The sequence below is a fragment of the Homalodisca vitripennis genome, chromosome 4, assembly GCF_021130785.1.
Source record: "Homalodisca vitripennis isolate AUS2020 chromosome 4, UT_GWSS_2.1, whole genome shotgun sequence".
NCBI classification, from domain to species: domain Eukaryota; kingdom Metazoa; phylum Arthropoda; class Insecta; order Hemiptera; family Cicadellidae; genus Homalodisca; species Homalodisca vitripennis.
The window spans coordinates 15,498,037-15,513,488 of NC_060210.1; the positions used below are offsets into that span (position 1 = coordinate 15,498,037).

A 15,452-nucleotide genomic window follows, 5' to 3' on the forward strand; every position below is an offset into this window, starting at 1 on the left:
AGGAACAGCTGAATGCTGTGTATGAAGGAATGTTTAAATTCCCCTATGAGACCTTTGAAACATACATAACATGAGGCAACAAGACAGAATAGGTTGCTGAGATTAAATTTTCTTCCAAAAACGATCACTTACCTCAAGGATGCAATGGAATATTTCACTGTATATATAAACGTCCTTGTTGGAAGCAATGTGGAACTAATTCCGGGGCAATGAGACAAGGTACAGTGCAGAGATTGGAATTTCTTTAGTCGCTATGGCTCACCCTTAGACATATACATAAGTCTGGGTTTCAAATGATGACCAACTAATAAGTCTGAGGTAAAATATGATGTGGAGCACAGAACAGAACATGTTGCAGAGATAACATTGACTATCACTTCTCTTAGGAATGCTAAGGAACATTAGACTGTTCATGTTAAACAAACATTAGAAATATCCCTAACAAAGGCAATTTGAAATTTATCATGGAACAACGAGACTGTCATTTGTGAAGAATCATTACCATGATAACAAGGGATTTCCCTCATGGACTACGACTTACTTAAAACAGTAATGTTAGGAACAAACTTTACTTTCCCTGTGTTTTTGGGATACAAGATGGAGTATATGTGCCATGGAGCAATAAACAGTTCAGAGATTCTTATTCTTTAGATAACCTTTACAAATCTCAGATATAGTACGGCAAGTTTTTCTACTTACGTCACAGTATGGGGCTACAGTCCATTAGAAAACCTGTTTAATATGATATGTAGCAACAATAAGGAACATATAAAGAATTCTTGATTTAATCAGATGAATTGCCCACATAAAATTGACATTTTATCTGACAAAACAACAAATTTACTAATGACATCACTAAATTTGAGGTGTTAATCCCTGACCATCTTCATCTTCTTCCTCAATAGCATAACGCAAAACATTAAAAGTAAAAAACAATACTACTTTTAATTCTTTGTTTAAAATTTATTATTGACGATGGTTGATTTGAAATGATAATCTTCCTCTACAGAGTGAAGAAACTTAATGCATATAGAATCAAACACAAATCAATAAATGGCGATGGACTCAAAGGACATATGACATATATATACATATGAGTATATAATTATGATCTGTTTTAAGCTGAAACAAATTATATCGAAATTGTGTAATACATCCACTTTTGTAACGTTTTCTTACAACTCTTACTATTGAGTTTTACGTAAGCTTGTCCGAGTAGGCCAGGGTTTAAGGAACAAGGGATCGATAGCACTGATGTTACTCACTGCTGTGGCGCAAGTTGCGCAGGCAGTTGTGGAGGATGTTGTACGAGGGGTCGTGACGGCTGAGGGAGGTGGCAAGACGACACACGTCTCCGTTGCTATTTATCCACCGTAGCACACAAGGTGTCTGGTTCTCAGGGCACAGTGCCCACTCTAGGATATCCTGCCATTTTACCTGTAAAAAATATTGCATATCCCGTAAAAGCCGGTTTTCCATCTTTAATTTAATATTATTAACCCCCTTTTACATGTAAAAAATAACGGATATCCCGTAAAAGCCATTTCTCCATCTTTAATTCAATATTATTAAATAGCATTTTTCTCATAGAAAAATTAACTTAGAAACATAAACAATTATTAATAACATTTATTTACTTGAAAAACTGATTTTAATCGATCACTTCTACAAATTAACATACAAGTGCAAGATTGTAAACAGTGTTTTTGTTAATTATAATATAATGACAGTTCCCAGTATTTTTTGTTTTATAATTTATTATATGTGGGGGGAAAACCTGAATAACTTAACCTGCTTTGGAAAAATCCATGATTATGATACTTGACGAGCTCACGACGAGCTATTGTACCTTCTTTCATACTAAAAAAAAAAAACATTAGCAGCCCATATTTATTTACAGATTAAGTGTTTCAATAAACTACCTCATACGTTTAGAAGCTTAGAACTAAAACCATTTGCAGCCAAGTTGTCTAGCTGGCTTATTATATATATATATATATTAACAAAAAATTATATATATATATATATATATATATATATATATATATATATATATATATATATGTATTAACAAAAAATGGCGCCTACTAACAAGAATCTTAAATGTGGTGCTTGTCCTAAAAGAGTCACTAATGGATCTGGTGGCATTATGTGTGAAGGAAACTGCAAGAAATGGTTTCACTTTAATTGTGCAGGAAAATCTAAAAGTGAATATGCATTTTCTAAAGGTGAAAAATCTAATTTTAAGTGCAATAGCTGTATGGAGCAAACTGGTCTGCTTGAACATGACGTGAGTACATCACCTGCAGTTGTTATTGCTGTTGAAAGTGAGGGAATTGAGGACAATACATGTAAATGTTTTGATTTTATTAAAATATTGACTGATCAAATTTCTGATCTAACAAATAATCAGCTTGAACTTAGAAAACAATTAAATATTCTGCAAAATGAAAACGCTAAACTAACTTCAATGGTGAATAATCACTCAGATGCTATTGGTGACATTTTCACTGATACCAGCAGTATTTCTTATGCTAGTGTATTAAAATCCGCTATGACGAAAATTGACTCTTCTTTAGTTACAAAAGATTTGAATAATAAAAATAATAATATCTTTGATGCAGTTAGAAATGTCAATGACAAACATATTTTGACTCCAGCGGTCGAAACTTCTCTTTTTTCTCAATCTCAAAGCCAACGCAAAGAAATTTCAGTGCTGCCAACCAAAACTTTGGCAGACATGAAAGGAAACCTGTCTGAAATGAAAAAAATCGAGAAAGCAAAGGCGTCTGACAAGGAGAAGACAGCTAGGCTTCATGAAAACAAAGCTATACCATCCACATTGCGTACCAAGTCTACAACAGATGTTCCTTCTGTTGTTGCGTCGTTGAATAGGGAACAGGTGGTTTTGGAATTGGAAGAGGATCCTGAGGACTCCAATAGTGGATTTATTGAAGTGAGAAAACGTAACAGCAATCAAACTAGGAAGGTTATGAATAACTACAAAAGGTCTAAGTTCTTAACGGGCCGTGCTCCTGTTAATGATGATAACCTGAAAATTGTAGAAAAACATAAGCATATCTTTGTTTCGAGATTTGCTGAAGGTGTAGAAAGTGAGAACATTAAGCAATATGTAATTGCTCGTGTGAAAGGTAATAATAACTGTGAGGTGACGAAATTAAAAAGTAGGTATCCAGGATACAGTTCATTTAAAGTGGGTGTCCCATTGTCCCAGTGGGATACTGTGTATGATGAAGACTTCTGGCCTGAAGGAACTTATGTAAGTCGGTTTGTATATAAACGCAAAAGTTCTGGGGAGAAAGGAACCCATGAAGCTTCTTTTTTGGAAAACGTACAGGTGAATTCACAAGTCACATAGTTTATGGTTCTACACACTCCACTAAGGATGAGTCTCAAGTTGAGGTTAGTGGCAATGTATCTTTTGAAGTCAAACTTGTACTTATTAATCTTCAATCAATAAAAAACAAATTAAACCTATTGGACATTTTCAATCGTACTATTTTATGTGATATACTGTGTGTCAATGAACATTGGTGTACCCAGGGTGAAATAGGATTATATGTACCTGATGGATATTTTCTAGCTGCTAGCTATTGTAGACCTTCTCCCTACGGGGGATCTGCAATTTTTTGTAAGATACTCTTTTCAATATCCATTTGAGGTGGTAAATATTGACATTTACTGTGAGTGCAAAATATTTGAAGCAGCCATGATTGTATCCAATGCTGTCGGTCTGATCATTTTAACTGTATATCGTACCCCAGATTCCGCAATTGACATTTTTAATGATAGATTATCTGAACTTTTGGACTTTATAACTAGTAACCCTAAATTCTGTAAGTTGAAGATCGTTATCGCAGGTGACATAAACATTGATCCTAGAGTAAATAGTTCACAAACTATAAAGTTCATCAATATGCTTAAGTCTTATGATTGCTTTTGTTTGAATTTTCAACCCACTCATGCGGAAGCGTGCTTGGATAATTTCATCTCCAATCTCCATCCAGCTACTTATACTTGTAAAACTGTCCAACCTCACCTCTCCGATCACCTTGGCCTGCTGTTGAATTTCGAACTTCCAGTTACAAGCTCACAACCCCGTAATGCGGGTGAAAAAATAACCTACAACTATAGACTTTTAAATGATGTAAATATTAATAGATTGAAGTATAGGTTAAGTAATATTAACTGGCCATATATTTTCTCAGTAGCTAATGATCTTGAAAGTGCCTGTTATTCTTTTCTACAGTCTCTGTCATTGAGCCTTGATGAATGTTGCCCTCTAGTTACTAAAACTAAAACTATTTCTAGGCCTAGGCGTGCCAAAAACTGGTATACCCCTTTCTTAGGAAAACTTAGGCTATTGCTAGATTTAAGCCATCAAAAAAGCAAAAATGATCCTAGCCTGTTACAAAATCATAGGAGAATCAAGAAGTTTTATAAAGAACAGATTGATATTGCAAAAAGGAATGCCAATGATAAATACATACTAGAATCTCGTAACCCTTGCAAAGCGGCTTGGAATGTCATCAATGCTGAAACTGGGCGTAGTTTTAAAAAAACAATTGTCAGTCTAAACTTCCCTTTTCTGCCGATGACTTCAATAACCATTTTGTCAATATATGTAATAATGTAAATAGTAGTAATGATAATGTAAATACAGCTAGTGCCATAGAGATATTAAAATCAACCATCAAGAGTCCTCAGGTATTGCCTTTTAAGTGGAGTTATGTTAACCCTGTTGATATTCATAACACTGTATGTAGGCTAAGTAACTCTAAGTCTGAAGATGTCTTTGGATTATCCAATTTTGTTTTAAAGAAAGTTACAAAGGAAATTTTGTATCCCTTGACAATTCTTATTACAGTAATTGGATGCTCAGTGTTGGTGTTTATCCTAGATGTTTTAAAAACGACTGTAACTGTGCCGATATACAAAAAAGGCGATAAATTAAATGTTAATAACTACCGACCAATTGCTTTGGTGCCTGTTGTGTCCAAGATAATCGAAAGCATTGTTAAATTCCAGGTTGAACATTATTTTGAGCAGAATTGCTTACTCTCATCGGAGCAATTTGGTTTTAGACAAAACCTCTCCACTGTTAAGGCTGTAGAAAACATTGTCTCCTATATTATTAATGGTTTTGAAAACAAAGAAGAGATATGCACTTTATTGTTGGACCTTAGTAAAGCTTTTGACATTGTACCTCACTCAGAACTCATTGAAAAGCTTAACCATTATGGACTCGGAGATGTTGAACTATCTCTTTTTAGTTCTTACTTGTCTGATAGGTACCAGTTTGTCAAACTAAGTGGCCAGAACTCTGATCTCAAGAGAGTGACTAGGGGGGTTCCCCAGGGCTCTGTCCTGGGCCCCTTTTTGTTCGTCGTCTTCATTAATGACCTCCAAAAATTTCTACCAAACAAGAGTATCTTATATGCTGACGACACTACTTTGATGTGTTCTAGTAAACTTCCTGAGCTTAATCTTGTTATGATGGACTATATGAAAGAGAGATCCTACCTTTGGTTTACTGCAAATAGTCTAAGAGTTAATGAGGATAAGTCAGAGGAAATAATATTTAACCTAGGTGTCAACTCTGTAAATAAGTCTGTTAAGTTACTAGGTCTCCATCTTGACTCAAGACTTACATGGAGAGCACATACTGATGCCTTGTGTGCTCGTCTATGTAGAGTTATCTTTTTACTTAAGAAACTTAAACTTTGTACTAGTTGTAATTTAGTTTTAAAGGCTTATTTTGCTCTTTTTCACTCTCACCTTCTGTATGGCACCCTTCTCTGGGGTGGATCTAGTGGTGCTAAAGAGGTTTTCTTGTGCCAAAAGAGGGCTGTGCGTACAATTTTTAATATTAGCTATAGTGACACCTGTAAACCATATTTTATAGAATATGATATACTTACGCTTCCTTCAATTTTTATCTTACAAATTTTATCATATGTAAAAGAAAACTTAGAATTATTTAATTTAAGAAGCTCAGTCCACAATCATTATACTAGAAACCAACATTCTATTGATCAGACGTTTGCTAGACTATCTAAAACACACGGTGCATATCTTTATTTAGGCGTAAAACTCTTTAATAAGTTACCATTAGTTGTAAGAGACATTTCATGTAAAAATTTTAAGAATTCAATGACTAAATGGTTAAAAGAAAAAGCTTTTTATTCTGTAGAAGAATTTTATTCCTGTAGTATAAGTGATTGCATTTTCATGTAAATTTTGCTATGTTGATTTTTATGTGCCATGTGATTTATAAACTGTTTTGTTGTAGGCTATTTTTAATTTTAACTTAATTTTAAATTTAAATTTAAATTTTTAATTTATTTATATGCTCCTATATGTTGGTCATATTTATATATTTATTTAGGCCTACTAGTGCTATTCTGACGTTGTCAATACATTGTTATGTGGGATGACAATAAAGATTCTTGATTCTTGATACATAATAAGTAAGGCATTTTATTCCCTTGATGAATTTTTTCTACAAATTTTAACCTTTTTGATACCATTACCTAAGCAGTTGTCAATCGTTTTATAGTTTAATTTTTTTGTTATTATTTATACGGTTGTGTTTTTATTTATTTATTCTATTGCGTTCTTAATTTATACTGTTATACTTTTATTCATGCATATTGTTAAATTTTTTAACTCTTACCGGTTTATGAAAATAAAATTATCATGTAAAAATAATAATAATTAAACCCATATTACATTTATTTAATGACACTATCTGTAATGACTTGCTAAATGATCTTATATATAATATTAGTTTTATTGACATTGTCTATTGCAATGTACTTTAATAAAAGACAATACATTCTATTCTATTCTAACAAACTTTAACTTTAGTTTCATTAATTCTACTTGTAACACATGTTCTATACTTTACAAACGTGCATACAGTGTATACATCTTCATTTTCACTAAAGCTGTTAACATCCATATAATGCGAATAGTCTGATTTCTAAAAAAAAACTCAATAACCTTATATTTTAACAACAGTTTTGAAATTTGGCACATTGACTTTAAGAAATTTAGAGAAGAAAAATTATTAACAGCTATCGCCGTTTTTGTAAGAACAATGATATTCATATAACGCATACATTCGGTTTTCTATAATGCACTGACTTCATATTTTAACAAAAGCTTTTTATGACATTTAAACAATGAAATTGGCAAATAGTTATTCTTTTGGTCTATGATTTTATATTTGCCACTCTATAACCTTGAACTTAAATAACAAGTAAACTGCTGTAATACTGTAGTATAGGCTTATTTTAGGGGCAATTTTAATGGTTAAAATGGTAGATCATTCCCTTCAGGAGGTTTTTATTTTCCAGTACATTGTGTTTCAATCTTTAATTGAGAGTACATTTTAGCATAAGTGACACAAACATTGTTATAACATTTTTGCATACATAGTGTAGCACATGTCATGAATATGTACAGAAGTACAGTAAAATACTAACCATCATTGCTGGGATTAAAATTATGAATGTAAACAGTGTAGTACCTTTAGAAAAACTGCCTCAGATTTAACTCTTAATTTGGAGTTGAAATTAAGTATTAGCATTAGAAACACTGACTGGTCCATTAAAAGACAAAAACTTGTTTATAAATGTGGTGAAAGTAAAAAAAAAATTAAATTAAACAACTACCAAAAAGAGTTGTCAGCTATGGGCAAGGTGGCAGTCTGGCATTGAAACAGTGAAAACAAAAACTTGGCTCAAGACAAACAATTTTGCCATTGCAATGTTTGTTCGGTATAGTTCACTATTACGCTCATCACATACCAGAAAAAAAAAACCTTTTAGCTAGGACAAGAGAAAACATAACTGAAATCTTTGTAACCGCCAGGTTATGATCAGCTCACCATTTTTTATGAAACCGACTGCTCTAACAAGATCTGAATTAAAGTTTAAACAATATACTTACGTAGAGAGGTTCTGGTTGGGAATCATTTCCGTCACTCAACACAGCCAATATTTCCTCCTGAGAAATAAAAATTTAAAATTTATTAACTAAAATGATTAACTAGAGAAGATTAATTTAGATTGTGTTTACACTAGAATAAAACAATAAACAAATATTTTATTTTTCCTATATGACTGATCGGTTAACTTCTGTAAGACTACTGGGAGAATAATTTTAGTTCTGAACACTTAATTGATCCACCCACACATTTGATACAATGACATTAAAATATTTATTATTTTTCATTTTGTCACTTTTCTATACCTGTACATTTCAGTTTTCAACTTTACTGTCAAAATTAAGTGATAGCTAATTTTTCAGTAACTTTATTTCAATAGCCTGAACGTGTTTCTACACGTATCAAAATTACAATACTTTAAGTTTATAAACTTAAAAGTTTAGAAAGCTAGACAGTTTTAGATTCTTTGTAAGACTACATTTGAATAATATGTTAATTAAAATTGTCTAGCTACTAAAGTAGGAAGACATCTCAGCAGAACTTTTCATTAATTGAATCCTCAGCATTTCTCCTCTAGGTGGCTACACGAATTTCCAAGTAGATCACAACTCTTCAATAAACAGAATTTTCCATTAACAAAAGCTTCCTTTTTAACAAACAGTGGAAAACTACCAACTAAAAATTTACTTGCACGAAATCCAAATTGATGTTAACATCAAGTTACCCCAGTGTTGAAATTTGAAATATTGTTTCTTCCGTAGTCAAGACCCACAATGGCTTTGTTATACAGCAATTTGATTTCATCTTTGTTGATACCGGTAACTGGATTATTTTCTAAACCTTCTTCGCACACTTTTCACTCACTTTGAGTGTATAAAAATTTTACACAAACAAATCATTGTAACTAGTAAATAGGAAAAAAACTTCTTGGCAGGTATCAGCCACTTTTTTGCTTTTTAATAATATATATATATGTTAAAAATTAGGTTATATTAAACTGATTGGTGAATTGAGATAATCAGCTGTTTTAAAATAAGCAAAAATGCTCTCTCATAAAATTAACCAGGAAAGGCACATCTAGTATAAGAGCGTTTGATTGATAAAAGTCTGTAGATAACCATTAACAAGTATTGGCTCACTCACCCCGCTCAAATCAGCAAACACTGTCTGCACATCATCATCGTTCTGAATGTGCGAGACGAGGGAGAATATGACCCGCAAGCTGTAATCTAGCGGAACACTTTCGTCCCGGAGCCACCGTGCCAGCCGCTGCCGGTAGAACTCGGCCCAGCTCAACTCACTGATGCTCAGAACATAACTGAACACCTCAGGACTGGAATATTCCTCTAAGACCCGTGCCAGATGACCCACGAAGACGACCCTGGCTCGATCGCTGCAAACCTCCATCAGGTTGAAGATAACGCTCAGCTGCTTGTAAACCAATTTATTCAGCTCCTCCCTAAATGATGGTGCCAGGTCCGATGATTTCACGATGGGGGATACAGGTTCTTCAATTTCATCTTGAGACTTTCTTGGAGACACAAAATTCACCTGCAACCGTTACATAGATTCTTTAGAAGCACAGTTTTATTTTTAAATCAAGTTTGAAGTAACTTTTCTGTCACTGCAGACAGCTTATATTTACTCAAGGAGCTTGCAAAATGGTTACCACACAATAATTGCTTCTGTTTGTGCTGTGAACAAAAACTTCAAAAATATTGTCTCCTTAGCATGGAATAATTCTAGACGGTTGTCTTAAATTGACGGCATAAAATCTACTTTAACACAGATAATTATTTTAAAACGTAAAAGTCATCTAAAAAAATAATGTGTATGCGTTGTGAAATAATTATCCCACCTTGAGGTTCTTTCTGGACTGAGAATCAGGATTTTTGAAGGAAGTAAGTAGTGCCTCTAAGGAAGCACAACTACTGGCCAGCGCAGAAGCATCTGTGAGGTGGCTTTCCGATGCTGCTGAGCATGTGTCGCCCAGGCGACCCCAGAAACTGGTGGTGAGTGCAGTGTAGAAGCTGGTAGGCTGGCAAGCCTGCTGGGACCATTGGTTGACCAGACTGGCCAGACCAGAGAACAGGCCAGGGCGTGCCAGCTGCAGCTTAGAGTCCGACATGACACAGTCTAACAGTGGAAACACCTGAGGTAAAAAGTAACAATTAACCTCAAATAGAACAAAATGTATTACTGAGAAAGTTAATAAAAAATTACTTTTTTTTAAACCTTATAACAATTTTGTGATTCTCAAGATTTTTTTTATGTACAACACGTTTAATATTTTGGTACTTTGTAATACAAAATATTATAAAATATCTTTTTCCATTTAGTTTTAAAGTGTAAAATTCATTCCGAAAACCTGTATTTTTATTTTGGTTGATGTAAAAGAACATTCTCTCTCTTCTGCGTCAGCTGTAAAAACTCGACTAATTCAATTAAATCACCTACATTGGTTATACTAATTCTTTAATTCCTCTCTGTACAAGTTTTTTGTTTTTTGTAGAAATTAACCGCCTTTCACTAACACTAATTTAATAGAAATTAGTATTTTTTGCATCATTTCTTGACCATCCAAGATAGAAACCAAACCACAAAATACAAAGAAATTCATTCTTAAGAGAGCTATAAATTGGTATAATGAGTCATACCTTGATATTTGAATTTTTTTTATTTTACGAGTTTGAAATATCCTAAATTTGAACTATTAAAAAAGGTTTGAAATGTGCTGAAATATCACCATATTTTTAGAAAGAGTACTTCTTTGGTAAACTTGTATAAAAATTGTGATTTGCTAAAATTTATAACAATGTTAACGGTAAAAGAAAACTAAAATTGTACAGCTTTGACATTTTAGACCACTCTGTATACTAAAAGCGAAATAAATAGAAACTTTTTTTCAAAGTGATCAGTGAGTCAGAGACCTTTCAAATGAGGTACCCCCCGACCTACCTTTGCTTTTGAAAATTTTTTAAATATGAATGTTACCTTACCTCCTCAAAAGTGCCATTTTGGGGTAGGTTTTGGTAATAAAATTTATTTTGTAGAATTCTTTGAGGTCAAAATATGGGGGTTTTTGTTGAAATAAAGAAGGTAGGTTTCTCGGTATGGAACTATTAATTGTGGAAGGATGGTCTACTTCACACTGCATAAGATGTCAGATATCTGCATTATATAAAAATAAACAATCCCTATCAAATTCAAACATACATAATAGTACCATTCACTGACTCATTAATTCATACTCATTTTAAATTTAAATTTGGTGCTAGTTCATCCTGTATTAGCAACTATACAAATATCTCCTTAGTACCTGAAGCTATTAATATGCAACTCTGGTGCATGTCCAATATCTGGCAGCTGCTCTAAAAACATTTCCTCATGTCCCAAGTTGTTGAAGTGTGGTTACCAAAGATAAAACAATTGCTCCCATCTGAAGTAAACCCATCAACAAACACGACTACCACCCCCCCCCCCCCCCACCCCCCCCCCCCCCCACCCCCCCCCCCCCCCACCCCCCCCCCCCCCCACCCCCCCCCCCCCCCACCCCCCCCCCCCCCCACAACGGCTCCGTCTGCCGACTGCCTCTGCCACAGCTGACAGACGACAGTGAGAGTGACTACGACTAGTGAGCTAGTGACAGACAGCCCGGATAAGGTTATGTTATGTTGATGGTAAACTAACACCAAAAACTGACGTTTTGGCGTTCGTCCGTTACTCGTTTGTTACGGTGTTAAAGTGTTATACAATTTGTATTCTTATTCTTGTATTTGTTAAAATGAAAAGAAGCTATCAAAGTGGGGCAAAGAAAAGGCAAGACAAGAAGAAAAGAGAAGAGGATGCTTCAAAGTGTTCTTCCACCCTATCTGCTTGGTTATGTCCTACTACTAGTACTACTACAACTAAAAGTACTAATGTCACATCTACATCTAGTACTGAAACTAGACCAATAATTGGTGAGTGGTTTGAATTTAGATACGGTATTTAGGCCTAATTAATTAGCTTGGCCAATATCTATATAATTAATATCTTAAAATTTAACTATGTTAAAATTAACTGTGTTAAAATTTAACTAGAGTTTTGGATGTTTGATTGAGTTTAGACCACTGTGTCTGACTCAGACTGCAATCTATTCTAATCTAATAAGCAATGTTTGTTTGTGAATTTATCACTAGTCATTTAAAGGCTACATATTACCTACTATTGTGTAGTGGTCATTTAATTTTTTATGTGATTTTTATGATTCCTTTGGTTTCTACTTCTTTCTGTGTAGGTATTTTATTTGTTTATACATGCACAGCAGCACAGCATGAATATCTATCATAGTAATTTTATATCTTTTTCTGATAATATGATGTAAAAAATGCACCACACTCGCTTGCACATTCATTATTTATGAGGCCATGTATCTACTCTTTTTATATTTTTTTTATATATTTTATACATATTTTATTATATCTTTACAATGTTATTAAAATTGGCTTTAAATTATATGTTATATGTAACTTAATGTTATTTTGACTTGCTATTTTTATTGCAGCCTCAGTCCCAGGAAATGAGATTGAAGAGGAAGTTACAGCTCAAGATAACGCTGAAGAAAGTATTGATGAAGAAGTAACATGCCTAGGGGCTAGGGCATCAACAAGAAAATTGTGCCAAACCTCCAACAAGTCCTACGTCAAGCAGTGAACTGATCGGCGTAAATGATCAAGTAAGTAGACATGCCAAGTACAGAATACTTATATTATATTTTTCAACATAACAACATATGCTGTTTTATCGCCCTAAACATGGAATCCCTACGATAAAATATTCCATGGTTACATGGAAGTAAACAGTATTACTTCCATGTAAACATGGAATTACAGTAAGTCCCTATTGTTATGATCATGTTTGTAAGAAAAAAATACTAATGCATTGCAATCTACTTACAGGTGGAATGTAGCCGGACGAATAAAATTAATGAAACTTGTTTAAACACCGGAGAACCCCATTTTCCAGACCAGATCATCGATCCAGAGGTGAAAAAAACGAATTATTGAATTAGGACTAGGACCCTATCAACCAGTTGGCCCATTTCCATATGATGGAAAACAAGGTAGGTCCTTTTCAGACAATTATTTTACCCTGAAGTCAAAGTCTGGGCTCAAACTGAAAAGAACTTGGTTGTGCTATTCGTCCAAATTGGATTGTGTTTATTGCCAACCTTGCTGGTTGTTTCCCCAGAAAGGACCTGTAGGAGGATGGGATTCAGGAATAAGGGACTGGAAACATTTGTCTGATCGCATAAAGACACATGAGAATTCACAGCACCATGCTGATTCCTGCTTGGTTTATGAGCAATGGCGACGTCATGGCTCAATAGACGATGCACTAGAAAAAGGTTTGAAGGAGGAGCGGAATTTTTGGAGGAAAGTTTTGAAGAGGGTCTTAGATGTCTCCCTTATGTTGGCAACATGCAACCTTCCTTTTCGTGGAGACAGTTGGCATATCACTGATAGAAATAAAGGTAATTTTCTATCATTGATTGAATTGCTGTCAAAATATGACACTATCCTAGAAGATCTAATTACAAGGCCAAGTGGTACTGTTAATTATCTCAGTCCAACAATTCAGAATGAAATTATTTCTCTGATGGTTAGTGAAGTGCTTAGTGGAATTAAAGAAGAGCTTTTGAGTGCGCCTTTTTTCTCCATAATTTACGACACAACACAAGATGTAAGTAAAGTAGATCAGCTAAGCGAAGTTTTTCGCTATGTAAAGATTGACCATGACCAACTCGGAAAACCTTGTGAGTTGAGAATTTGTGAAACGTTTACATCTTTCACAGCAGTTACTGACCAAACCGCTTCGGGGCTAGAAGACGTCATCATAAAATCAATTTCAGAAAAAGGCCTTGACATAACAAAATGCAGAGGACAAGGATACGATGGTGCATCGGTCATGAGTGGTGTGTATAATGGAGTACAAAAGAGAATCCAAGAACTTGCACCCCATGCCTATTTCATTCACTGTGCCAGCCATAATTTGAATCTGGTTCTTAAAGATGCCGTTGAATGCAATCGAGAAATAGCACAATTTTTTGAGACGGTGCAAAAATATTTACAGTTTTTTTGGCCACAGCATTGTTCGGTGGCAAGAACTAAAAGTCGTTTCTGGTTGTACAGAGAATCCGAAGGCTCCTGTTCCTAAAGACAAGGTAACATTAAAGACTTTAAACCCTACACGTTGGGCAGGGAGATATGAAGCTGTGTACGCTTTAAAGGAAAGGTTCGGTGATGTAATGAAAGCCTTAAATAAAATAATTTTGACAAGCAAAAAGCCAAAGGAAAGGAATGAAGCTGAGGGGCTCAAAAAAAGGTTAGAATCTTTTAGTTTTGTTTTGCTCTTGACTGTCCAGTGCAAAATATTAGGGGAAATAAACATTGCCTCAAAATCCTTGCAAACGGAATCTATTGATTTAATGACAGCGTACGATCTCCTAAGCAATGCTTTATTGAAAGTAACCGAACTTCGTTGGTCCTTTGAAGAAGTCTGTAGTGAAGCAGAAGAAGTATGTTCAAAATGGGGGATTACGATTACCCATGAATTTATTGGCCAACGTGCAAGAAAGGTAAAAAAGCACTTTGATGAACTTTGTGAAGACCAAAGACTGACAGATCCTAAAAGCAATTTCAGAGTGACAATATTCTTCCCAATGGTTGATACTATAGTGTCACAAATTGACAACCGTTTTAAAGGCATGAAGCAAGTGATTGATGCCTATAAAAATTGTTCACCCTTCTTTCCTGGCCTCATGTTCAGATGAAGAACTGCGTTGTGAAGCTGATAATTTTGTAAGCAGATTTTCAGATGATGTAACGCCATTGTTCAAAGCTCAGATTTTTATCAGTAAGGAATGCTTTTCAATCCAAATTAAAGGATTTCAAAGAAGTAAAAGAAGTTGGAAATCTCCTACTCATTGAAAACAGTTCCCTAGCATCAACCTACCCGGATGTACTAACAGCATGCTTTATGTACCTCACAGTCCCTGTGACAGTAGCCAAAGCAGAGAGATCATTCTCAAAATTAAAACTCATCAAAAACTACCTGCGAAGCTCCTTGTCCCAACAACGTCTCACTGATTTGGCTCTTTTGTCTATTGAAAATGACAGAGCCCGAAAAATAGATTTTGACCGAATTATTGATGTTTTTGCTAGTGTCAAGTCAAGAAGAAAGTCTTTTTTAGTAAGTTCAGTTGCATTCTCACTATCAAACTAGTTGGGCAATTTTAAACTTGAGAATGAGTGGGTATTACCACCATTGATCATATATAATTAATGGTATTACCAGTATTACCATAAACACCATAAATAAATGTACAATTTATTGTGTATTCAAAGGTATTACATAATTAATGATATTACTTGTATGTTTATCTACTAAACTACATTGCTTGGATGTAGGCCTAAGAAGAGACTAAAAAGTTTTA

The 15,452-nt window shown here is 34.3% G+C and overlaps 1 protein-coding gene across 1 annotated transcript in view; it reads right to left on the reverse strand.

Annotated features, from left to right (window-relative positions):
• The window catches only part of LOC124358980, a 46,140-nt gene extending 36,014 nt beyond the window's left edge, over nt 1-10,126 (reverse strand). Inside the window, exons 1-4 of the mRNA XM_046811276.1 lie at nt 9,834-10,126; nt 9,119-9,526; nt 7,978-8,034; nt 1,266-1,437 (exon numbers count right to left, since the gene is read on the reverse strand). Coding sequence (XP_046667232.1) covers nt 1,266-1,437; nt 7,978-8,034; nt 9,119-9,526; nt 9,834-10,103 — 907 coding nt within the window. The 5' untranslated portion in view covers nt 10,104-10,126. The remainder of the gene's footprint in view (nt 1-1,265; nt 1,438-7,977; nt 8,035-9,118; nt 9,527-9,833) is intronic.
• Nucleotides 10,127-15,452: the final 5,326 nt, after the last annotated feature.